At 31.8% G+C, this 27,709-nt stretch overlaps 1 protein-coding gene across 7 annotated transcripts; it reads right to left on the reverse strand.

Annotated features, from left to right (window-relative positions):
* LOC143235319 (uncharacterized) lies at positions 1 to 26,914 on the reverse strand. Of its 7 annotated transcripts, none has more exons than XM_076473345.1 (6): positions 26,668 to 26,914; positions 22,855 to 23,094; positions 20,059 to 20,171; positions 13,852 to 13,962; positions 10,647 to 10,770; positions 1 to 1,160 (listed from the first exon to the last, which is right to left on the reverse strand). In XM_076473345.1, exon 6 carries the CDS (start codon positions 841 to 843, stop codon positions 190 to 192), a length of 654 nt encoding a protein of 217 aa, XP_076329460.1. In that variant the 5' UTR covers positions 844 to 1,160; positions 10,647 to 10,770; positions 13,852 to 13,962; positions 20,059 to 20,171; positions 22,855 to 23,094; positions 26,668 to 26,914; the 3' UTR covers positions 1 to 189. The 7 variants fall into 7 exon arrangements, with proteins under 7 accessions (XP_076329460.1, XP_076329461.1, XP_076329462.1 ...); XM_076473350.1 differs by having other exon boundaries at positions 843 to 1,160; XM_076473346.1 differs by lacking the exon at positions 22,855 to 23,094.
* Between the last annotated feature and the right edge of the window lie 795 nt (positions 26,915 to 27,709).

Below are 27,709 nucleotides of genomic sequence, written 5' to 3' on the forward strand. Positions count from 1 at the left end.
GGTTTTTCTTTCATGTTGTTTTAATCCATGCTTTGAAACAAAGAGTTTTCCACAATTAGCACAACTATAAGATTTTTTTCCAGTGTGTTTTCTTTCATGCTGTTTTAATCCATGCTTTGATACAAAGTAATTTCCACAATCAGCACAGATATATGGTTTCTCCCCAGTGTGTATTCTTTGATGTATTTTTTAAGTAACTGTTTGATGAAAACTGTTTCCTACAAACTGCACAACTGTAAGGTTTCTCTCCATTGTGTATTCTTTTAAGTAAAACCTTCTCCCAAACTGTTTTTCACAAATTTCACAACTGTACAGTTTCTCCCCAGTGTGTATTATTTGATGTATTTTTAAGGCATTACATTCTACAAAACGCTTTTCACAAAATTCACAGCTGTATGGTTTCTCCCCAGTATGTATTCTGTGATGTATTTTTAAGGAACTGCTCGATGAAAACTGTTTCCTACAAACTCCACAACTGTAAGGTTTCTCCCCAGTGTGTGTTCTTTGATGTCTTTTTAATTGACCTTGTGTTCTAAATTCCTTTTTACAAACTATACAACAATGCAGTTTCTGTTCAATCTGTATTATGTGATGTGATTTTAAGCTATTTTTTGTACTAAAGTGGTTTCTACATACTGAACAACTATAGGATTTCTTGCCAATATGTGTTCTTAAATGTGTATTGAAGTTTCCACTTACTCCAAATAATTTTTCACAAAGTATACAACTGTATGGTTTTTCCTCACTGCTTGCTTTTTCATGACTTTTTAAGTTACCCTTTAATGGAAATCGTTTTCCAAAAACTTCACAGTTGTAAAGTTTCTCCAGTTTTATTTTTTTCATGTTGCTCTAAGGGACTATTTCTCTCAAAGCTTCTTCCATAAACTTCACAATTATATGGTTTTCTCCAGATTGTAACTGCCTTTGTTGTGTTAGGTTACCCAATGTTGAAAATTCTTCTCCACTAATTACACTATATGTTTTACCATTGCACTGAGGTATATTAAATGTATTTAGTTCATTTCCATTTAAAGTTGTTTCTCCACATATTTCACTGTTTGGTTTTGGAGATTTTATCATTTCTGTAACATGATCTTGTTTTGCACCATGATAATCAGGACAGTGACTCAAACTACAGATGTTTTCACTGGTCTTCTTATCTAAAATAAAAAACTTTAAGTCTAAAAACTAATTATTATGTCGCTTTTACACTTAATAGAACCTTGTCTGTATGAATCAGAATAGCACTGAAAAACTGTAGGTAATATTCCACACTTAACATAGATTTTTAGTATATAAAATCAAATCACCTGTAGAAATATGGTAGACAATGTTACAACCACCAATGCTTGTCCATTAAGAAATAGTTTCTAACTTGACCTGGTTTGTTATCAAAGTTTCTAATTATTAGCATACAGAGTTGGTAACAAATGATTTTTTGAATGTCCTAGTCACAAGTTGTTTTCTGCTAATTTCATGTCAAGTCATGATTCATTTGGTCCATGTCACAATGCAAGTCATAATAATAAATAGCATTTGCGATCTAGCTAAGTGATCTACAAGATAGAAAGTGCATTGTACATTTCAGTAACTTTGTTAAACATTATAAGAAACATATTTCTCTGTATGTATATGAATTTTTTTCATTCAATTCATTGTTTCACAAAGAAACCAGAAGAATAAACATTGGTCAGTTAGTAACTTTCTCATAGTAATGCTTTCCCTATTTGTTTTGAGGGTAAATAAAATTTATTATTTTTTAAATTGTTGTTTTTATCATTTCAAAGCCCTTCAAACACAAATTCCCAAGTAGAGAAAAAATAAAAGACAGATAAAGACAGTGATCAAAAACTTTGATAAAATACTAAAAAGTTAATTCTTAAAAGCCATTTTCAATGTATTTAATGGTTTTAGATGTTTGTACTTATCAGATGTATTTTCTAGCATGGGTTCAATTTTTTCTTGAAATTCAGTTTTTGGTTTCTCATCCATATCATTTGAATTATTCAGATCATTATCTTTACTGTCACTGAACTTTGAAATAACTTCATCTTCTAACAAATCACCTGAATGTTCTGCTTTCTCTTGAACAAATATGTTCTAAAATCAAACAACATATTCAAAAGGTTAATAAAAATTACAGCTAGCATTTTCATTACACCTAGTCTTTACTCCAAATGTCTCTAATACATTCTCACAAAGTTTCTTTTGATTTGTTAAGTATTTGATCTATCTAATCCCAGATCTGCTCTGTGTGAGCATTGCATCATTTGAATAACCCCTGTATCTTCTTTCTTAGTTAACTAATTTCTTCACAGATTGGTTGAATGTTTTGGGTCATTATCTTCTTGGTAGTAAAATCCTTTATCAATAACATATAAACCAATGGGTATATCACATTGTACTTGTGCTGGTCTATTTTTGCATCTACTATGTAAATATCTCCTGTTGTTACAACAGAAAATACCCCCAAAATGCAAAACTACCTCCTGCATGCTATGTCATAGGTAATACATATTGAAGTAAGATGTGCAACTAAACCTACGTTTTGAACCAAATATTTCAAAATTGGACTCCATTATCCATAATACCCTTTCACAATCATCAACAGTCTAGTTTTGTGCTTTTTGGAAAATTTCAGTCACATTACAATATTTGGAGATCAAAGTAAAGATTTTTTAATTGCTAAATGACCAAATATTCCATTCTTGTTGAGTACTATAGTTATTGTAAATAGGAACACTTTTCTGTCATTCATTTATCTCATGATTGAGATCAGTGGCACTCTTCCTTCTCTCTCAAAAGCAAGAATAAACAAATATATTTCACATCATTAAGTTTAGGTGTTCTGCCTCTTCCTTTCCTATTTTCAAATTTCACTGTCTTGATCTCATGATCTAGGATGTACTTCACATTGTTTGAGAAACACCTCAAGTCCTGCAGCTATTTTTTGAATAGTCCAATCAGAATAACGAACATTTTTTAATGCAAATTATAAACTCTACTGACAATTTCTATGCTTTTCAGACCATTGCATGACAACAAAGCTAAATATTTAGTGTTAAACACTGTTTTTATCAACGTATATTTGTGGAGTGTAATTAAATTGATTTCTTCGACCATATACTACAACCATATGCTAGATCCTTCTACAAATCTAAGACAATGCATTGAGTGACATGGCATTTATTTCAAACCCTAAGTTTGATCTGTATGTTCATTCAGCCAGAACCCTTATGACATGCCCTTGCTACAAGTATATGGGAATTCTAAAGAATGATAAGTATTCTCACCCTGGCTCATTCAGTAGTCAAAATGGATCAGTGAAGCATAATGTTGAAATTTACATTCTCTAATGGCATAGAAGAATTAGTCATACAAAATAGAAAGAATAATGAAATATTATATATCTTGTCATAACACTTTTATACACTTCTGTAATAATATAATTAATAAACCTAATGCTGCAAACAGTAAAACTATTTAAATACCTCTCCTAAAATGTTAGGACTTTAGATACTTACAAATATTTGCATCTAATATTTTACTTTAACATACCTTGCTGAAGATGGAAGATGTTCCAAAATATTGAGTAATTTAATTTTTGTTTCCATCTCATGTATGCCAAATATTTGTTATTGTTTCCATCATTGTGATATTCATCATTAAACTTGAATTTCAAACTAAGTAACATTTTTTCTCCAGATACATATCCTTTTACACCACTAACAGCTGGATCCAACACTGATAATGATGGAAAGAATCACTGTTAATCAACTACAAAGTTGAGCATACTTCTGAAATGGGAACAAAGCTTATGAAATTTGGTTTCCATGAGACAGGGATTCACCTAGTGGAGCAACATACGTTACGAGTCTGGAACAGAAGAAGTGAGGGTGTTTTTGTACTTCACAATAGGAATCAGAGCTAAACCATATACCACATTAAAACACCTAAGTGTGCATGAATCACTACCATCTGGCACAAACATTTGGAACTGTGTCATCACAAAAAGACAGAAGAACGGGTGACCACGAATAGCCAGATTTGATTCTGTCAGCTTTTTTTTTTAATGTAATGAGGGAAGAGAGAATAACAACTGATTACCTTGCTTGAGAGACCTTACAATATAGAGGATGCAAAGTTATAATGGCATAATGTCCAAATGATAATGATGATCAGAAACAAAAGGAAGTAAATGATTAAAAACAGGGAGTACCAGAAAAGGTATGTCTCAGCATTGATACATTTTTATGTATTCACTGGAATAAGTAACACACAGGAGGAATCACAGAAAAGGTAGTATGTATTTCATGTTTATTGGCACAAAGCTACTTGGCTATCTGTGTCCAAGAAGATGTGGTATACTATAATGGTATATGGAAATTAAGGTAAAATATGTAAAATTAAGACCCGCCAGGAAGACTGAAGCATTAAGTTCAAACATGCTGTCAGTCACATGAAGGTGGCCTTTCCAGTCCTGAGTTCAGGCCAAAATAAAAATTAAAATGTGCAAAAAAAATCATGCTAAAACAGTATATAGTCCAATAAAAACCTTAAATTAAGTTAAAAAGACCAATGGCTCTTAAAATGTAAAAACATGAGTGAGGTGAGCAGTATCACCTGTGACACTGGCTAATGTCAAGGGCAAACCAACCTTAAAAATATGTTTAAAATGGCATTGTCATTCTTGGTTGTAACAACAGCATGATAATAAAATATGTACAAGTATGAGATGAGTGCCACACAGACCACAACACATTGGTGCAGCAGTACCAGGTAAAAGGAAGTGGTGAGTTAAAAAACTGTGACCAATGCATAGCCTAGCCAAAACAACCTCCTCCCTTCGATCTTTAAAGAAACAAGATGGCCAAAGAGCCAAAGAAGGGTTGATTTGAAAAAGCTTATTATTTCATTGCTCAATCCAGGTCGACTGCCAACTGGTGTAGTCCATTTATGGAACAGGTATAGTGATAGAGTCAGAGCAGATGGACTTTGCTGTTCTGTCAGCTAGCTCATTCCACGAATACCAATGTGACCTGGTATCCAAAAAAACTGGACAGAGGAAGATGGGCCAGTTTGTTTTGGATATTGATAAGAATAGGGTGGTAACTAACATGGAATAATGTCGGGGCCAATAAACACCTGAAAGAATCAGTATAGATCATACAATTCGTATATTGCATAGTTTCAATATGATTCATGGCAAGAGAAATGGCATGCAATTCAGCAGTGAACACAGAAACTGTAGAGGGGATTCTGTGTGCTACAACTGAACTGTAACAAACCATGACAGAGCCTACAGTCACCTGATTTTGAACCATCTGTATATACAGGAATGGATGGATCATTTGAAAGATGTTCAGCAAAATAACGAGAGATATTTCAAATCAGGTGTATCTGTCTTCCTCAGATGACTCAAAGATAGGTCATAGTTGGGGATAGTTATTAGCCATGGAGGAAGAGGGCAATCTGTGGATATTGCAATGCTTTTCAAAGATAAATCTAATTTTTCTGATTGTGCCTGGATACAAAGGCTAAAAGGAACAATGGCAGAATGGAACAATTATCTTAACAAGGAAAAAAAACAGTAATTACATAAAGAGTATGTGTACTTTTGAAGAGAAAAACATCCATACAAACTGATAACTCTACAAAGTTTACATAAGAAGCCAATTGAACAGGCACACACAAAGAAACAAAAAGGGTAAGGCGATCCTCATATACATATCTTAAAGAAATAATGTAAAATAACAAAAATTTGGGATATGGCAACTATTGAGATTCTTTATCAACAGGATATGACTTCAATACTGATAACTATAAAAGTACCTACTGAAAAGGTTTATCACTTTTAAAACCTATGCTGAATTCCAGGAAAAACTGAGTTTCTTATTAAAGTATTTGTAATAAAACCAAATTTCTAAAATTGTTGTAAGAAATAAATTTTGCAGTAATGCGAGTGATTTTGACAGAGTTGGTGAGATATATTGGACAGTGAACAGTTATTAGTGTTATAACAGTAATTCTCTGATTATTATGTATTGAAGCACTTCAAATAACCATTTCTTTTGTACTTTTTAAGTTCTTAACTGCAGTAATGTAAATCACTTTCTTCTGCATACAAGAAATGTTATCAAACTAGCATGAACCAAGTCTTAAAATCTACATATGCTATTTCTGATGCCAAACTGAACTGATCACAATTTTGATATAAACTCTGTAGATTCTACTTTTAACTGCAAAAACATTTGCTATGTCGTGCTATTATCAATTTAATGAAGCAAGAGAAAACATAAATCAGCCACTTTGGATTTCAACAACTGCAGGAGATAAGCCTGTTATTGTATTCACCTTAGGTTCAATAAGAGACATTGATGAGCCATGAATTTAATAAAATTAAGACTTCCAGATCAGATGTAATTAAAAAGAACAGATTATGCCTTTATGTTAACATTTTCTTAAAACTGAAAATCTATTTCCAATAATACTTACATCCTTTCACACATAGCTATTACTCAACTGCTAGGGTCTCTTCCTTTGCCCATCCTTCTATCCTGGTACTATATATGTGTGTATCTAATTCAGATAATCATTTTTTATGACTCACACAATCCCAGTTTCTAACACCAAATCTTAGTGAAGAGGAAAGACACGAGAGTATGAGAGGAGGTAGGTATTATGGAAATTCCTTTTTTAATTTTGAAAAGTGTTAACTTTTAAAATACACTTAACTTCCTCTGCCACTGACAGCAACATTAAGAAGATGGAGGGGCTGGTGTGAGTATTCCTAAAGGTGTCTGAAGGATACCCATTATCAAGAGAGATATAGATTTGAAAAATCAGAAGAGGGGAACCTCACCACTTTCAAGCCAAGTATACTCTTTGCCCATGTGTAATACACAAGAGTGGAAACTGTTCAGCGTAGAGTGACTTGGGCATGGCAGACGGTACTCACTAAGTCAACTACCTCCAAAACCTTCTTATGGAGTATCAGAATATGTGTGTGGGAGGTAGGATGAGGATCATATCATCTTCACCTCAAATCCAAAATTCAGGATTAAGACCTACACCAATTTCTACGTATGCCACAGAGATTCTCACTGTTTTCTCAATCTAGGAACAGACATCAGGTATTAAAAGGTTGCCTATCACATGAAATCAACTCCTGCAACCATGGCATGAGCAAACCATCCAAAGGCAATAACTTGGAACAATCTAATGTACAACTGCTGTGACTATCGACACAGACATAGCAAGAACCAAGGGAAAAAAGAGAAACAACCTGTATTTGTTGGAGGACTTATGTTGATTGGTTCACTAATTCAAAATCTCTATGCTGGGAACCCATTTCCATACAAAGGTAGGATGAGGTCCCTCAATCACAGGGTTGAACTGCAATTGTGACAACCCAACTTCAGTGTGTATGTAAAGTCTATCAGGAAACATCATCATCTCATAAGATGACTACTCAACTCCCACGGTTGTATAAATAGGATCAGAAAGCCACATCAATCAGGAAAACAACGGCTCAACTCCAGTGAGTGTGTCATAAGTATCGGGAAGTCACATCAAAGTTACACAAGAAGAACACCACTGCCCTACTCTCAACAGAATGGTTTGAATTTTCTGTGTAGCATTCATTCACAACCAAAACCTTTTATCAATAGTTGGTTGAAAAAAGGTGATAACATTATCTGAATGAGGTGCTTAATACACTAACAAAATAGAGAGCACACTGACATAGGTACAAAGTGTCACAAGATATATGTTGCCAAAGACAACTGACTGGAGTATGAAAGACTGAAACATGTGAGAAAAAAATCAAAACAATGGTCAGATGAGCAAAGGATGAAACCCTTGCAGTTGAGTAATAGCTATAAGTGTGAGATAAGTATATTTTGGAAGTTATCTTTTCTTTTACTGAACTTCATGTTTAGAAGAGATAGACATCCACAAAAAATGTCTGATTTTTGTTAACCACAAAGCTGTATAATGGGTCATTTGTGCTCTGTGCTCTATCCAGATCTACAAGAATTTTTTATTATGAAGCTTGTTCAGTTCAAGTAATTATTCTTTCTAGGGGGAAGTAGTTCTCATAATCTAAGTGTTAAATTTCAATTCATATTTCCCTTCAATTAGTCTGATATGCAACACTATAAAGGCTTCTTCTACTCGAACTATTTTTGAATTATTGCCTCGGGCCTTTATCAACGTGACCAATTTTGTGACTCTAATTTGCCTTCAGTTTCCATAACTGTTTACATGTTTTATCAGTGTTGACTGTTCTAAGTATAGTGATTTTTAAGTTTAGATAAAAAGAAAGTATTTTTAAGCACATCTCCTGAAGAATTTTCATACCTTACCTGACAAATTTCTAATTTTCATATTTTAGTAATTTTATTTATAGTGAAGTTTCATTTCTGCAATATATAAAATGTTCTAAGTAAATAAAATTTTTCTCAGTAAATCTCAATATTTTATCCTTTAAAAAATCTGTATGCTACCACTATATCCATTTGTTCAAGTTTCATCTGACCTCCCAACTACCAAAATATAGTATCAAATTAATCTAAAATGTCCTTTTTTCTTTCTACAATGATGGAAAGTTGAAACTAGATATAACAGTTGTTTATCCTAAATAGCTTGAAACACAACAGTATACACATACTTACACCTTTAATTCATTTATTATCCTTTGAACAGTGTCTAACTGAATATTCTGTCACACAAATTGTAAATAATTAAATGTTGTTCAGGTTACCATGTCAAATGACAAACTATTCACAAGCATATCTCCTGGAGAATTTTCATACCTAACGTTACAATTTTCTAATTTTCATAATTTAGTTATTTTATATATTAATAAATTAAGAAAACACATATAAACAATTCAGTATAGTACTCTTTTGAATCCTCTTGTTTTTATGCTCCTGACTGTAAATGAAACTTAAACCTAATTTTTTATTTAAACTAATGGCACTTCTAAATTCCTATTTAACTAAGTAATAAGAACACAAAGCAACAACTCATAAAGCAATGTTTAATAACTATCATAATTCTTCTGGTTTTCTAACATTAAAAATTAAGCTTAGTTTTTCAAGGTATTACAAAGTGTTGAGAAAGAATTTTGAGTTGGAAACAAAGAGTCAACTCTGTTCAGGAAACAATTTAATACATAAATTAATATATTAAAACATTGGCTTTCTAGTGGTTATAACTAATATATTATGAAATTTTAGAAGACATACTAGCAACTACTAGAAATAGAAATAGTTAAATTCTGTATTTCTTAGAGCAATGTTAAACACATTAGAGATGAGGAAAAACCTGAAGAGCAAGTCATATTCTCAAACTAGGGGATTAAAGATTCATTTAAATACTACCTTGTAACATTAAAAACTAACATTATATTAAAATTTGATTTGCTAACTGTTTTTATAAAGTAAATGCATTTCATGTAAGTGTGTGTGTGTGTGTGTAAGATGTTACAGATCTTTATACTGATGAAGAACATGTTCTCATTGGTTAGTTTATATCTGGTTCTTATTGGTGGTAAGACTGCAGATGAAAGACAGGAGATTTTCAAAACATCGTCCTCTAAACTTGTGTTTTTACAACAGTTTCTGTCTATTCCAGTTTACTCATCAAGAATACTCTGACTAAGCAACCTATCAAAAAATAATATAATAATTTAATTACATTTTGCATACAGCTTTGTAAAATTTTATAACATGTACTTCTTGACATGCCCATGACTAAATATTGAACTAACTCCTTGACAGCCTATTTCCTATGGGGGACCATAATTGTGTAGAAGGTGGAAGTCATTCCAAGTGCCAGAAAAGGAAACAACATAAAGACAAAACCTAGCTAACCATATTTTCACTCAAAGAACTGTCACAACATGCCAGATAATGTTTAGTTAATTTATATAAATTATCTAAGTTATTGCACTTGTGTTTTAATCAGATTCAAATAGTTCTTATTTGTTGTTGATTATTACTTCACACGACAGTGAAGTACATAATACATTTCTTCTAACTCCATTGTCTGATCCAAATATGTTAATTAATGAGTGAAAACAAAGCATATGTAGATATCCATAGCCAGATATGGAATAAGGCATCAAATAAAGAAAAAGAAACTTCTTTTATAAAAAGTGGTTATGTATAGAACTGTGACTAAATATGTTGTAACTACTGTACTGTATCAAAAACATTCAGAATTTTTCATCAATTCATAATGAAAAAGCAACCAAAGACAATTCTGTCTTTATATTACCAAAACATTAAAAAAGAATAAATCTTGTAACACTGATAAAACCACATATAACCTCTTTATTAACAGCATATATTGCATTAACCCTTCATCAAATTGAACAGAACACTTACTTTATGCATCAGTTCTCATGTTCAATCACACTCACATGTGATGGATATAGAACAACGAAACCTAATTTCACTGCTTATCATGTCGGGAACAGAAAATAAAATCACAAATAAATAAATGAAGGAAAATTATCAATGAGAATAAATATATAGGTTCATCACAAAGTTAAAACAGGTAAAATTCATACTATTTTTGTTTGGAAAGAACATAATATATTTAAATGCTAAATATATGTATCATACATATATACATACTACCAGTTGTTGTGGAAGTTTCATCTTCAATTCTCATCATAAAATGGTTCAACCTTCATCTTTAATACTTCCACAGTTGTGCAGAAGATTCACCTTTATATTCTTAACCAAACTTGCAGCCAGACTACAGAGAAACAAATTAATAATTAGATGCTGCATCCTTCATAACACTTTACAAATTAACCAGCAATTATAAATCCAAAAGTCACATTATATTGCTTTCATATTAAATTATATGCTTTGTCTTATTTACACTTTACCTAACACAGTTTGGAAACAATATGTGTACTTAGAGACCAAGACAACATTTATAAATAGTTTCATGTATTTTAAGCTTGTAAAGAGCCAGTCCACAGTTGGCTCCCTGCTCCATTACTTTCCACTCCTTCTTGACAAGTGAGAAGAATGAAGAACATAACGATAATGACTAGAGAGTAGGTTTCTTACTTTGAGAAGATATACCTCACACATAGAACTACACTAAAACATTACAATACTGGAACTACTTTAAACTATTTAAGATTTGAATTATTAATAGTTTCATTATTTCCATAATTCCAGACAGGTTTTCTATTATGGAAAGATTCACAACCATCACATCATAATATTCATAAAAAATTTGAAACATTTAAAAACAAAATTATACATTTTTTTGTAAACTTGATTAGTGAACATACACAAGGAAAGCTTGATATATTTAAATAAAAACCATTATAAAAACTGTCAAAAATCCACTCACTGTCTCTTACAAAAACATTGAACAGAGAGACAATGTAAGTAAACTAAAATATGAATGTAGTTAAATCTTTTAATGATGAATTTAAACATTATATGCACCAAAACTGTTTTATATTTAATATCTTGGTTTGATATGGATGTGAGTTGATCATCACATGTTCATAAACACAATCCTTCAAAAGACTGCCCTTTTAAACTATACCTTAATAATTGGTCTAAATTTCTGGATTTGTAAAACTAATACATAAAATAGTTAAAAAATTTCAAAGCTACATTTTGTAAACTTTAAAAAAGTATAAACCCAAGACTAATTTACCAACTTTTTATGTAAAAATTATTTCAATGTTCAAGTGATTTTGAAAAGAAATTAAACAATGAATTAATTTTTACATATAGAGTTGATAAGTTGCTAAATATATTTATGCTGAACAGATAGGGTCATTATAACTATGATACATTGTCTATTTAAAGAATAGTGTTGTTGTAATTATATGTTAAAGAAAAAACCTTGTAATTCTTTAATATAGTATCAAAATACTCAGTGGTGAAGTACTCGCACCTCAATATGCTATTGGACATTTTGAGAAGAAATAAGAGAGGCTATATTATCAGATGAAATATAAAACATAAGATGCAACTAAATGGTCAAAACTAACCAGAATTATATGAAAAGAAACAAAGTGAAATATGGCAAACATACATTTACAACACTGTTGTTCTCTTTAACAATTTGAGTGTCAACATTCCAAGTGTGGGATGAACAATAGTGGTACATTTACATTACTACAACTAGCAAAAAAGAAACATTTTACTAGTTTTAATTGAAATAATAAACTGTTTCCATATAGGCAAAGACTACTTTATATGCTTAACAGTTTCAGTGACCCAATTTCTGTTCTTAGTTGTGTATCCTGCCCATAGATCAAAACACAATTGTATGTTGTTTCACACTACTTTAAGTACTTACAACATAGATGTGCTGTATACAACAACTCAAAAGTTTTAAAATTTTCCATGTTTTATTCTATAAAGTTATAAACATTTATACATTTCATGGAATGAATATATGTGAGTGTATAAACAAATTCTTATAACAAATTCTTCATTGACAAGTCTCCTACAAAGTTAAAATATTAATAATGTAATTAGATTAGGCTAAAATAATTAAAAACTACATATACTTTTCTTTTCTACTTTATTATTTTCTATTCCAGTAGTACATGATTGTCATAATGTTTGCAGTCTGTGAGAATATTTACTACTCATTAATTACAGTTAACACAAACTTCATGAACCATCACAACACTGAATGTCAAAATTTCCTTCTATCAGTAAGTCCTAGTAAATTGCAATCAATATTAAGACTCCATAGTTTCTGATGCAATCAGTAGTATGAATATAACATCTGGCAAAAGATAAGGAATCAAAGTTCTACCACCATTCATTTGTCAATATGACCTTAAATTTTTTACATGAAGACAAATTACACTTTAAGACTTTTATAACACATTTGTCACATTTCACCAGACTAATGTAACTTTTATATTTTAATTTTATTTTGTAAAACATAATGGGTTTAACCATTCTCTTAACTTTCATTAAACTTAAATATATACATATATATTTATACCAATATAGTTTAAGAGTTATAGAAAAATTTCCATTTTCCCATGAAACCACTACAGTACATCCTATCCAACTCACACTCCTTCAAATTCTATCTTTACAAGCTTTAACTTGGTTGTTTTGAAATAACTGCTTGCAAATTAAAAATTATTTATTCCTACACAACTTTTCATCTCTAAAAATAAGACATGATCATGTATAATACAGCACAAAATGTTCCACAAATAGTATGATTAAATTACAAATGTATTCAATTACATAATCCAAATTATGACACTTTACTCTTTGTCGTTTTAGAGGAAATTAATTTAATACAAATAAAACAGACTCTTGATGTTTTATTACTGTTAAGTTTTTTATCTTCAATTCTCAGTACTGACAGTTTTTCTTTAGTTTAGAGTATTCTCAAAATTTCATTAAGTTTACTGATAAACATTCTTTTTTTATAGTTAATGTTATTGCCATATTTTTCATTATTATAAATCTTTAATAGTTTTAGGTAGAAAATAGGTAGAAAAGTTTAATTTCAAATTCTGCTTTAGTTGCAATGTTAACTTACATTTAATTTTGGTTTTTGTTACCACAGGTATCTCTCTCAAACATATAAATTGTTTGTACATTACACAAGTACTTTTCAAAATAATTTTTACTTTTACTTGTAAGAGTATATGAAACTTCTAAAACATAAATAAATTATTGAATGCAACGACAATAAAATGTATTACATGTTTCATTCAAATGATAATATTTACTTGAAAAGTATTAAATAATTTTTAGGTTATATAAATAAACACTGAAGTCAAAAGTACAACATCACAGAAATAAAAAATAAGTTTATAACCCAAAACAGTCCGGTTGCCCACATCCACAAAGCTGCAGAAACACTTCATTCATCGGCTTGTAGCACCTTCAACTGGACCTCTGGTGACGGACACTAGAATGTTTTCTTGTCCTTTTTAGGATTATTCAAGATAAATTAATGTAACTGCAAAATAAACTACATTAAATATAATTTTAAAGCTTTGATTGTGACTATATCTATAACCACAAAAGTTGATAACCTAATCATTTGTTGAAACACAGTGACGTCTTGTGATTTATCCTACCCTCTGGTGCAGAAAGCATGAACTATCTGCATGCTTATCTACATAATGTGACTTGATCATTGTACTTGCTATCACCAAGGCCCGGCATGGTCAGGTGGGTTAAGGCATTCTACTCATAATCTGAGGATTGCAGGTTCGAATCCCCATTGCACCAAATATGCTCGCCCTTTCAGCCATGGGGGTGTTATACTGTGATGGTCAATCGCACTATTTGTTGGTAAAAGAATAGCCCAATAGTTGGCAGTGGGTGATGATGACTAGCTGCCTTCCCTATAGTCTTACATTGCAAAATTAGGGACGGCTAGCACAGATAGCTCATGTGTAGCACGAAATCCCAAAAAAACAAAACAAACAAACCTATTATCATCATGACCTCTGGCATGTATTAGATAGTTATTATTTTAAATTCCAATTTGTCAAGAATCCTTACATGTGAATTAACTACGTCATTTATTAAGTAGTATTTAATTTTCTTACAAAAATAAGCATCGCATGCTGACATGTTTCTAAAATACTAGCTGCCTTCCCTCTAGTCTTACTCTGCTAAATTAGGGAGGGCTAGCGCAGATAGTTCTTGTGTAGCGTTATGCAAAAATTATAAAAAAAATTGTATCTTACTGAGGACTGATACAAATTATGAATTCCAAGGTGACTATATATATATATATGTACAAAACTATAGATGTATATGAATAAAGTCATTTTAAGAATTGTTGCTACTTAAACTATTTTTATTTATATGATGCACATTCTTTTAAAGCTTCAAATATTACAAAATGTTCACGTTGGTTGATATGAAATCTGAAATTCTATGTTATAAGCTGTTCACTTACTACCATGATCTAAAACGTCCTTATAACTAAGGATAAAATATTTTACTATATTTTCTACATTAATATTTTTCTCAGTTAAAGGGCATATGTGATTGATCCAACCCTGTTAATTATTATTATTACACTTTTTCTTGGTCTTCTTTTGATTAAAATCCACCAAAATTCCTCAACTAACAGAGGCAATGAGGAGAAATTATGGTTTTGGGACTTGAAGTGATACCAAAGTCCCTAAGACATGTGTCCATCAATGGTTGCATTCAAACACTCTCTCTTTCTTAACCTGAAGATGACCTAGGAAGGTCAAAATGCTGTTCTCTCCTTATCAGTAAAAGTGTTAATACCCATACCAGCCATTCAGAGATATAAATTGCAAACAACTGTCACAAGTTGACAAAAATTATTTGTTGTAAGACTGATTATATTTCTGGCAGTAAGGTTAGCTAACATTTCAATAACACAACATTGCCCATTTTCAATTTGAAACTGAATGACAGGAGCAACATTAGTTATGCATCAAACAAGGTATGTAAAGAAAATTATGTTTACTATATGAATCAAGTCCCCTAATAGCAGTGTTATGTCTGGGGACTTACAACTCTAGAGATTAGGTTTTGATACCAATAGTGGGCAGTTGATGTTCTTTAACAGTTGTTTGTTTTTTGAATGTTAGTGATTACACAGGGAGTGAATTAGCAGAAGCTTTAATGAAAAAATGTAATGATTTGGCATTATCCATCAATAATTTCTTTAGCCAAGGTTACGATAGTTGTACTAAAGTGGTTGTTTCAATGAATGGTGTACACACTTAAGTTTTGCACACTAATCGTCAAACTGTATTTATTCTATGTTAATTATTGCAATAGTTTAAATTTAACATTCAGTGATACAGCAAAGTAATTAATTTCACAGAAAATGTAAGTCCTTTTTTCAACATAAATGGATTTTTTTTCTTAAAGTTTGACAGTAAAACCTTTGCCAGCAACTTGCTGGTAATATAGAATTTATAGTTTGTTGTAATTAAGCAAAAAGCTAAACAATGGACCATTTGTGCTCTGCCCACCACAGGTATTGAAAACCAGTTTCTAGCTTTCTAAGTCCAAAGACATATCACAGTGTCACTGGGGGCAATTTCATAGTGTTACAACAGTTTAGAGGACGTGTACAATGCCTTCGTTGATGTTTCACAAGCAGCAACTGACTTAAAATGCCTATCAAAAGCACTTTCATTAGCTAAAAAAATGATGGGTTTTAGTCTTGTTAATGACTGGGCACTTTATTCTGTTGAAAATTGATGTTATTGTCAAGATGATGAAAAGCAAAAATATGAAGCAGAAGCAAACACTAATACTTTTGCAGAACATAAAGTTTCCTAATTTAATTCAATTTTATGCAAAGCTACACAAGGGCTATCTGCACTAGCTATTCCTAATTTAGCAACGTATAACTAAAGAGAAGGCAGCTAGTCATCACCACCCACCAACAACTCTTTGCTTTGTCTTTTACCAACAAACAGTTGGATTGACCATCACATAATAATGCTCCAATGGCTCTAAAGGCAAGCATGTTTGGTGCAATGGATTATGAGTCAAGCACTCTAACCACCTGGCCATGTCTTAGTTCATGTAATTTTGTGCTCAAGTATGTTACAATGCACAATTTATGTTTGAAATACATATAAAATTAATTGATTTTTGTTTTAATAATGACAGAAAGATCACTAATTTTGTGATAAAACTAAAAAAAAAGATGATTACCTTCTTTGAGAAAATCATGGTTCTGTCCTTATTGTCTGCATTACCTATCCTAAATTTTGAGGTGACAAACTGTTGGGTAGAAAGCCAATCATATTCACACCACCACTAACTCTTGTCAGACTGACTATGGTTCAAAATGTTGAGAATGATTTTTTTTTAACAGGTCATGATCTGCAGAATTTTTGGCTTCTAAGTCAGGTTTATTTACTACTGCATTCAGTTCAGTTCACACAAAATTATAACATCTATAAAATTAATCAAATATATCCTGCTATTGTTTAGATGAAATAATTACAATGAAAGTTGCAAGTGTTTTGCTAAACCCGTCCAAAAGAATTTCATCTATGCAAGCAGGACAACATTATCACAAATCTATCTTAACAACACAATCAGTATAAAATAACTTCAATAGTCTTAAAACAATATTCTGTTAATGCAGTAGTAAAATACTTAATATTCATTTGTCTCATTACTTTGCATTTCTATTACAGTATATTTTTATTTTCAAATAGAAAAGGATCATTGATTATAGCATGCATCACAAACTTTCCACTTGTGTAGCTACAACAAAAATACTTTTGTACATTTGTTAATACTTAAAGACAAAGTTCAACACAATATGATTTAGGTTTCTCCCCAGTATGTGTTTTTTACACGTTGTTTTAATTCATTCTTTGATCTAAAGTGTTTTCCACAAACTGCACAACTTCAAGATTTCTTCCTAGTGTGTATTCTCTGATGTATTTTTAAGTAACTGCTTGATGAAAACTGTTTTTTTACAATCTCCACAACTGTAAGATTTCTCTCTAGTGTGTGTGTTCTTTGATGCTGTTTTAATCCATTCTTTGATACAAATTGTTTTTCACAAACTGCACAACTGTAATACTGTGTTTTCTTTCATGTTGTTTTAATTCATCCTCCCTAGTGTGTGTTCTTTGATGTTGTTTAAAGTGAAACCTTCTCCAAAACTGTTTTATACAAATTTCACAGCTGTAAGGTTTCTCACCAGTAAAGAGAGAGAAAGGACATCCCCAGAAGTCTCCCATGGTTCCTGTGAAGAGCCTCAAAGAGGAGGTGGATAGAAGAGAGTACCATAAAAGAGCAGTCAGGTAATATGAAAACAGGTATACTGGGTATTTGTAAGATGAAAAGAAGATTTAGGATCTGCTCCCCAAATAAACAAAACCAAATCCAATAATTGTTGGTTGAGATATGGACAGCTCACCCTATGATAAGAGAAAGCACACACTGATCCAAACCCCAAAATGGATAAGGCATACTACTGCTGTTACCCAGCTGGGAGACAAAATACTCAGCATGAGTCCTAACATCAGAGGATAGGGGAAGACTAAACAAGTTTGGGAAAGACTTGAACCATAAGAAATAGAAGCAATAGAAAAAACATTACACACCTGAAAAAGAAAATCAGAGAAGTTGACAAGGGTCCAAAAGAATCCTCAGGTTTGAAAAGGCAAAGCAGAATAAAAAATCTCTGGAGGAAAAGGGTCAACAGCAGAAAACAAAGAATGTCTCAGATAATGCTCAATCTTCTTGAGAATAAATGCCAATAAATCCCCCAACAAGTAGCCTGCACTTGTGGCTGATATTGCAGCATATACCCAAAGGGGTAATGTTAACTTCAGAAGTCATACTTGATACCAAACAAACAATCTTAACCTGAAGATGACCTTGGAAGGTTGAAACGTTGTTCTCTCCTTATAAGTAAAAGTGTTAATACCTATACCAGCCTTTCTGAGATACATTTTTATTTTAAGTGGGTTTCTCGTCATCAAAATATAAGTGAAATATTTTTGTGCCAAATCACAGGTAAAACAAAAAGCTTTAAAATGAAAGTGGAAAATTCTTCAAATAAGGGAAACAAATTTAAGTTAACCTACTGCAAGAAGTACAGACTGAAAAAAAAGATGTCTAAACTAAAGCAGTGCTAAACAAGAAGTGATGGCCATGTAAGTTATATCACTCTCCTATTGGTGGAGAGATATAACATTATGCTAATTACATAATAGGCCAGTGCAACAGGCACAGGTACTGGTATGAGTTTGTTTTAGGCTTGCTATTGATGTATACAATTCCATGACATGTGATAAATTAAAATGGTGCAGAGAAGTAACATTTATAAAATTATTTCTACATGATAAATAGTTCTTGAGCATAATATTTGTAAGAAATAAAATGAAATTACAAAATAAACATAAACCTAATTTTCCAATATGAAATACAAATTAACGAGTAAAGCATTTTAAACTGTCCAATTTCAGTAGTCTAAGGGTAATCAATAAAGATTTCATTTTAAATAGAGTAAAGATCCACATTAATTGCAGCACTGGTTAATGAATTAATTCCATTAACTGATCAGCACACACCATCTACAATTTACACTGGAAAAAAAAACAATGTATTAATTTTTCCCTGTCTATTCCATTTTATTTATATAATTTTTTACATCCCCTTGTTTCCTTATCACTAAATACTATCACACAATCACTATTGCTGTTATTTTTCAGATATACAATAATCTCACAATGACCTTCTGTAAATCAAATAAACCAGTAATTAAAAAAAACAAAACATTTTGCTATCACTGATAATGTTAATAATGTTTTTCTTTAAAAAGTATCATGATTACAGTTAGAAACAATTAAATAACCAGCTTAGTGATGTAAGTTTTTGAATTGATACAACATAAAAATAATACAAAATAATAAATCAAGTAGTTTCAATATTTTGCAGTTAACTAACATAAGTCACTGAACAGTCGAATTAACTCATCTTATTTGATAACTTAATTTAGTGAATATAACCAAAATAATGTTTGTTGTTAAGCACAAAGCTACATGATGGGCTATTTGTAGAAGTATCAAAACCTGGTTTCTAGTGTAAATTCACAGACATGTCACTCTGCCACTAGAGGGCAGCCAAAATAAAACATGCTTATAAATATTACATTCAATAAAATTCATAGTGTGTCTGATAAAAAATATGAAAACTGTCAATTTAAACAAAGAACATTTCACATACTACAAGATACTATGATGCAATAATATAATAGACAGATAACTGTTGAAATAAAAATATATTTAATTTGTGAAAAGTCACATAAACAACCTTGCAATAAACTGTTGTTTCTGACAATAACTAAATGTAACACTCAAGCTATATGAACTATTTCAACCATAAAACTTGCATTAAACTGCAGTACGTTAAAATAATTGTGAAAATCTATAAATATATTATTACCAATTAGTCTCAACAATACATACAGAAAAAACACATATACAGCTATATATTTTCTTCTTTAACAAAGCAACTGTAAAATGTTCAATCTATAAATTACTTCAGTTTTCACTGTTCCTCCATCACAGCTATATTCTTTCTTCTGTTTTATCATATCAAACTTGAAAACAGTTTGTAAAGATATTTTTTTTACGTAATCAGCTGGTCTTGTATCTAGAAATACAAAAAAATGGAAATTTCACAACTTATTTACCAAGTAATCATAATTAAAATCTATATGATATATTTCATTGAACAGTCCTCTTTTATAATGTCTTAGAATATAAACTTGGTGCATAGAAAAGTATCAACTTTCAGTAAAGAACAGGTTTTGAAAATATATTTGGACTATCATGCACAATGGAAGTTGCAGTCCCAAGTGGTCACTAAACAAGTAGCTATCTACCAAAGAGCAGAATATTTTCCTATACCTAGTATCAGAAAGTTTTCAACACAGAAGAAAATTAACAATACTGATAACTCTAGAAAATTAATGTAAGTAGCTGAGTCAGCAGGCACACATTAAAATGCAAAAAGAGCAAAACAGACATCAGAATGCAAGGCCATGGGAATAAGGACACTGACTTAGAAAGTAAAATGTGAAAATTAAGCATTTTGTTGTATTCTAAAGACAGCTACTATAGATATTAAAACATTATTTAAATAAAGAACAGAACAACATTTTGACCATATCAAGTCATCTTCAGGTTGACAAAAAGAGTTTGAAAACTTGAGGGTAAATGAACCTGAGCCAATACAACATCATGACCTATAATGTCCCAACAACAAAAACAAACAAACATGTATTTAATGCCAGAACAAAAGATAAAATGTAAGTAAGTGAAGAGTGAAAGGCAGAGGTATCTGAGTCCTCTTGGTTTTTTTGCTTCAACTGTAAATAAAACTCAAGCATAATTTTTTAATACAATAATAGTAGTACTAAAATAAATTCTTATTTAACTAAATAATGAACCTAAGAACACAGAGTAACAACCCACAAAGCAAATAATGTTTAATAACTATCATAATTCTTTTGGCTTTCTAGCTTTGTGGTAAGAGCTTTTAAAAATTAAGCTTAGTTTGTCAAGGTGTTGAGAATCAATTTTGAGTTGGAGACAATGAGATAACTGTGTTCAGAAAACAAAAGAAATACATCAACTGATAGAATAAAACTTTGCTTTCTGTTCGTTATAACTGACATACTGAGAAATTTTAGAAGAAATATTGGCTAGCTGTGTGTGTAAAATTTTACAGGTCTTTATACTATCCTGGTGGATTGTGGAAAACATATTGTGATTGGTTTGTTTATCTCTAGTTCTGATTTTTGAAAAAGCTGCAGATAAAAGACAGAAAAACAGAAGTATAAAGTCATCCTTTATACTTAAGTTTTTACAAAAAGCTGTTACTGTCCCTTTCACTTAGCTCATAATGCCTAAACAATCTATCAGAGAACGATAAAGCAATTTACATAATTTAAGTAAATGTTTTATATATATTTCTAACTTGTACTATTTGACCTGCCACAACAAGATGGTTAATAATGAACTGGGTCCTTGATATCAGAAGGTCTACAGTGGATGATATACATGTATGAAAAGGAAACAACTATCCAAGTATACCTCCTGAGGTTTACTTAAGAAACTATCACAACATGCCACATAATGATTAGTTGATTTACATAAATTACCTAAGTTATTGTACCTGTGTTTAAATCAAAATGACTGTTACTTGACTTAACAGTGAATTGTGTAACAGATCTCTTCTAAATTTATTGTCTGATCCAATGAGTGCCAACAAAGAATTTATAGGTTTCCATGGTTAGATATGAAATAAAAAGGCTTCTAAAATAACTAATACCTCACATGGAAAGTGGTTAAGTGTTGGACTATGAATAAATATGTTACAACTGCTGTAATGCATAAAGAAAATTCAGAATTATAGATCAGGTGATAGTGAAATACCACAAAAAGGCCATTATGTTTTCAAATTATCAATACATAAAAAAGAACAAATGTTGTAACACCAATTAAATCACATACAAGTTCTTTAGTAACATATATAGCAGGTTAATCCTTCAATTAGCAGAACACTTGTTTCACAAGTGAAAGGTCTCAAGCTTAACTCCACTCATGGGTGATCATACAAAAGAAGGTTAGAAAGTGCCACTAGATTCAGGTTTATTTAACAAACTACTGAAAAAACCACGAGAATGCAACATAATTTCACTGACACACATCCCTAGAACAGAAAATAAAATCATGAACAAAATAAAAACGAAAATGTAACATTGAATAATACAACATTTAAGAAAAGAGCTAAATTAAAACAGGTAAAAATCATACTATATTTATTTTGAAACATCATCAAAATTTTAAATATTAGGGGGTCCTCATTAAACATCAGAGTTAGGAACCAGAAATTTGCAACACATAATAATAATAGTAATAGGAAATGGGGTGGGATGGAAGCATGAACATTGCCTATGTAATGCAAAACAGAGAAATATCTCCTACAAGAAACAATGAAATGTGGTATTTAACAGGGGGCAATAACTTAAAAAAATGTTGTTTTACACCAATCAACCAAAATTACAAACTGTACATGTAAAGTTCTGGCATTACACTATGTAACACAATTTATAAATAATTAAGAATTCAATTACAAACTGTACACATAAAGTTCTGGCACTATACTATATAACACAATTATAAATAATTCTAAATTCAAGGATATTTAAACAGCCTTTATATTTAACAAATGCTTAATTGAAAACCATTTTTTTTATGAACATTTAAAAATATTTTCCTTTTTTAACAGAAAACATTTTAGTATAAAAAAGTCACAGAATATTAAATACTTTTTCAAAACCTCTTTGCATAACCTTTAATTTTTATATTCTTTTCTTGAGGAATGTATGAGTTGTACTAGATTGAAGGTGTTGTGAGAAGATTGGGCAGAAGATGAAAATGTAGATGCAGCTGTAATGTTATCAATGTCACTGTCTTCTGTCACCTTTATCTCTATAGAAGACATGGGCTCAGAATGTTCATTCACCTGAGTACCAGAAGGGCCTGCTTTGAGTTACTTGGGTATTTTTCTAAATAAAGAGTCCAGATTTGTCAGCTCTCCTACTTGCATGCTATTAGTCTATGATCTTTTGTGCATTATTTAATTAAATAAAATTATTTAGCACACTACTATCGTTAGTATAAAAACATAGAAATAAATGCTATTGATAAACAAAACATGATATTTTGGATGTAAAGACATAATGTTATCTGAAATAGTACCAAATTTTGTGAAGATATACATACACCCAATGTTGAAAGTCATAAGTATGAAATCTATAAAAACTTTAAACGAGTACAAAGAGGTCATGTTGTCATCCAAGCTGACCAAGCCCATGTTCAAAGAGTTATGCTGAACAACCGAGTCATAAAACTATCAAGGTTTTATATATATATATACATACACAGTCATGTGAAAAAGTTAAGACACCCTACCCCTAACAGCTAGTGTTACCCTCTTTGGCTGAAATAACTGCAGTGAGATGCTTCTTGTAGCCATCTACCAGTCTCTGACATTGGTCTGAAGGAAGTTTGCCCCACTCCTCAATGCAGAATTCTGTCAGCTGTGAAATGTTTGAAGGGTTTCTTGCATGTACAGCTCGTTTCAAGTCATCCCACAGAATCTCAATGGGAATAAGATGTGGGCTTTGACTTGGCCATTCCAGAACTCTCCATTTCTTAGTATTCAGCCAGTCCTTGGTGGAGTTACTGGTATGTTTTGGGTCATTGTCGTGCTGCAGGGTCCAGTTTTGCTTCAGCTTTAATTTTCTTAAAGATGGTCTCACATGATCCTCAAGCACCCTCTGATACACAGTAGAATTCATGGTGGATTCTATGATTGTGAGCTGTCCAGGTCCTGCTGCAGCAAAGGAGCCCCAAACCATGACACTTCCACCTCCATGCTTCACAGTTGGTATGAGGTTCTTTTCCTGGAATGCTGTATTTGGTTTACGCCAAACATGTCTTCTGTTCTGGTGTCCAAATAATTCAATTTTGGACTCATCTGTCCAAAGAACATTAATCCAGAAGTTCTGGTCTTTGTTTACATTCTCTCTGGCAAACTTCAGTCTGGCCTTGATCTTTCTCTTAGAGAGCAAAGGTTTCCTCCTTGCACACCTCCCATGCAAGTTACACTTGTGCAGTCTCTTTCTGATTGTAGAGGTATGCACTTTCATATCAACAGTAGCCAAAGCCTGCTGTAGGTCCCATGATGATATTTTAGGGTTTTTGGAGACCTCTTTTAGCATCTTGCAGTCTGCTCTTGGGGTGAACTTGCTTGGATGACCAGATCTAGGCATGTTGGCAGTTGTTTTGAAAGCCCTCCACTTGTTGACTATTTTCTGGACAATGGAATGGCTGATTTCAAACTCTTTTGAGATCTTTTTAAATCCCTTACCAGACCCATAAGCTGCTACAATTTTCTTTCTGAAGGTCTCAGACAGCTCTTTTGCTCTCACCATGGTGCTCACTCTCACTTCAACAGTCAGGAGCACACCAAACTAAATGTCTGAGGTTTAAATAGGACAAGCCTCATTCACAATGCTGAGTGATGATCTTCTTATCATGTGCACCTGGTGTGATACACGTGTGTGTGAGTTGAGCCATTTTATGTGGGTATAAATGTGGGGTGTCCTAACTTTTTCCTCAGTTCTAATATGCATTTTTGTAGCATGACATTTACAGAAGGTCTTGAAAAGTCTTTTCTTCAGGTTTAATTGTTTAGTTATGTACCTATAATCTCTCAGTATTGTTAAAATTGAGATTAAATATCTACATATCCAAAAATGTTACAAATATACACAGGCTTTCATAGGGTGACCTAACTTTTTCACATGACTGTATATATATATCTTGACTTTTCTCCAATTTGATATCCAACTGACCATCAGGATTCTCATCAGAAAATGGTTCAACTTTCATATCTAATATTTCCATAATTACACAGAAGTTTTACATTTATATTCTTATCAAAACTTGCAGCTACACTACAGAGAAATTAATTATTAAATTAATAATTAAATGTTATATCCTTCACAAAGGTTACAAAATCTTCAACAATTATAAATTCAAAAATAACATTCTTCTTCTTTCATATCAAATTAGAAAGTTTCATTTTTCTCGTATCTTTATATGAAAATGATGACATAATCCAAGATACCAAGATTATGAAACAACATGAACATTAAGGGACCAAGAAAAACTTCACATCAGTTTCATGTAGTTTAAACTTTATGTAATGACTACAGAGATAGGTTTTTTATGAGAATAGGTTTTTCACCATATTGAGGATTTATAATTCCAACATAAAACTACATTAGAACATGACAGCATTGCAACTACAGAAACACCTTTATAACATTTATGATTTTAATTACTGATAGTTTCAATCCTTCTATAATTCCTGATAGATCTTCTGTTATGGATTGATTCATTAAGTACAACTATCAGATCATGAACTTATAAAAAAATTAATTTAAAATGTTTAAAATAAAAATTACACTTTTTTTGTAAACTTTATTGTTGAACATACATCAGGAAAGCTTGAAATGTTAATGAAAGGTATTATAACAAATGTCAAAAATCCACTCACATCATCTCTAATAACAACCTTAAAAAGATAGAAACAAGATGTATAAACTATAATATGAATGTTATTGATGGATGTAAAAATTATATGCATCTCATATGTTGTAAATATATGACATAAGATGGAACTAAATGGTCAAAACTAACCAGAATTATATGAAAAGAAACAAAGTGAAATATGGCAAACATACATTTACAACACTGTTGTTCTCTTTAACAATTTGAGTGTCAACATTCCAAGTGTGGGATGAACAACAGTGGTACATTTACATTATTACAACAAGCAAAAAAGAAACATTTTACTAGTTTTAATTGAAATAATAAACTGTTTCCATATAGGCAAAGACTACTTTATATGCTTAACAGTTTCAGTGACCCAATTTCTGTTCTTAGTTGTGTATCCTGCCCATAGATCAAAACACAATTGTATGTTGTTTCACACTACTTTAAGTACTTACAACATAGATGTGCTGTATACAACGACTCAAAAAATTTTAAACTTTCCATATTTTATTTCATAAAGTTATAAACATTTATACATTTGATGGAATGAATACATGCGAGTGTATCAATATAACAAATTCTACACTGACAATTCTCCTACAAAGTTAAAATATTAATAATGTAATTAGATTAGGCTAAAAGAATTATGAACTACATATACTTTTCTTTTCTACTTTAGTATTTTCTATTCCAGTAGTACATGATTTTCAGAAAGCTTACAGTCTGTGAGAATATTTACTACTCATTAATTACAGTTAACACAAACTTCATGAACCATCACAACACTGAATGTCAAAATTTCCTTCCACTTTACGACTTCATGTATCACATTTGTCAAATTTCACCAGACTAATGTAACCTTTATATTTTAGTTTTATTTTATAATTCTCTGTCTTTTATTAAACCTAAATATATGTATATATATATTTATATTTATGCCAGTATAATTTAAGTTTTACAAAAACTTCCAGTTTTTCCATGTAACCAACTACAGTCCATTATATCCAACTCACACTCCTTCAAATTCCATTCTTACAAGCCCTAACTACGCTGTTTTGAAACAACTACTTGGCCTGGCATGGCCTAGCGCGTTAAGGCGTGCGCTTCGTACTCTGAGAGTCGCGGGTTCGCGCCCGAGTCGCGCCAAATATGCTCGCCCTCCCAGCCGTGGGGGCGTTATAATGTTATGGTCAATCCCACTATTCGTTGGAAAAAGAGTAGCCCAAGAGTTGGCGGTGGGTGGTGATGACTAGCTGCCTTCCCTCTGTTTTGAATTTCGCACAAAGCTACTCAAGGGGCATCTGCGCTAGCTGTCCCTAATTTAGCAGTATAAGACTAGGAGGAAGGCAGCTAGTCATCACCACCCACCGCCAACTCTTGGTGTCATATACAATATGACTACTTCTATACCAACGAATAGTAGGATTGACCGTCACATTATAACGCCCCCCACGGCTGAAAGGGCGAGCATGTTTGATATGACCGGGATTCGAACCCGCGTTGTTAGAAAGTAAAATATATGGTCATCTTAAAAATGCAATATCATACAAGAAGTTCGAACAATAAAAAATATCATACCATAACATTAGATCTAACTATGGTACAGACCTACCAAACCTATGCCGTTAGTAATTCGTAACACACATGACGTAATACATCGGAGACTCGTCCGAAATAAATAATAATGCATAATAACGTGTATAACAATTCTTATAAACACTTGAAATAATAGGAAGTTGCATATATTTATAAACACACACACACACACACACTTCACTTGCATTTATATAGTCTGCGGATTTGCAATGCTAAAATAAGGAGTTCGATTCCCCTCGGTGGACACAGCAGATAGCCCGATGTGGCTTTGCTATAAGAAAACACACACACCCTAAATGTATACATATGGCCCAGCATGGCCAGGTGGTTAAAGCTCTCGACAGGTAATTTAAGGGTCGTTGATTCGAATACCCGTCACACCAAACATGCTCGCTCTTTCAACCGTGAGGGCTTTATAATGTTACGGTCAATCCCACTATTAGGGACGGCTATCGCAGA

The sequence above is a fragment of the Tachypleus tridentatus genome, chromosome 12, assembly GCF_004210375.1.
Source record: "Tachypleus tridentatus isolate NWPU-2018 chromosome 12, ASM421037v1, whole genome shotgun sequence".
NCBI lineage: Eukaryota > Metazoa > Arthropoda > Merostomata > Xiphosura > Limulidae > Tachypleus > Tachypleus tridentatus.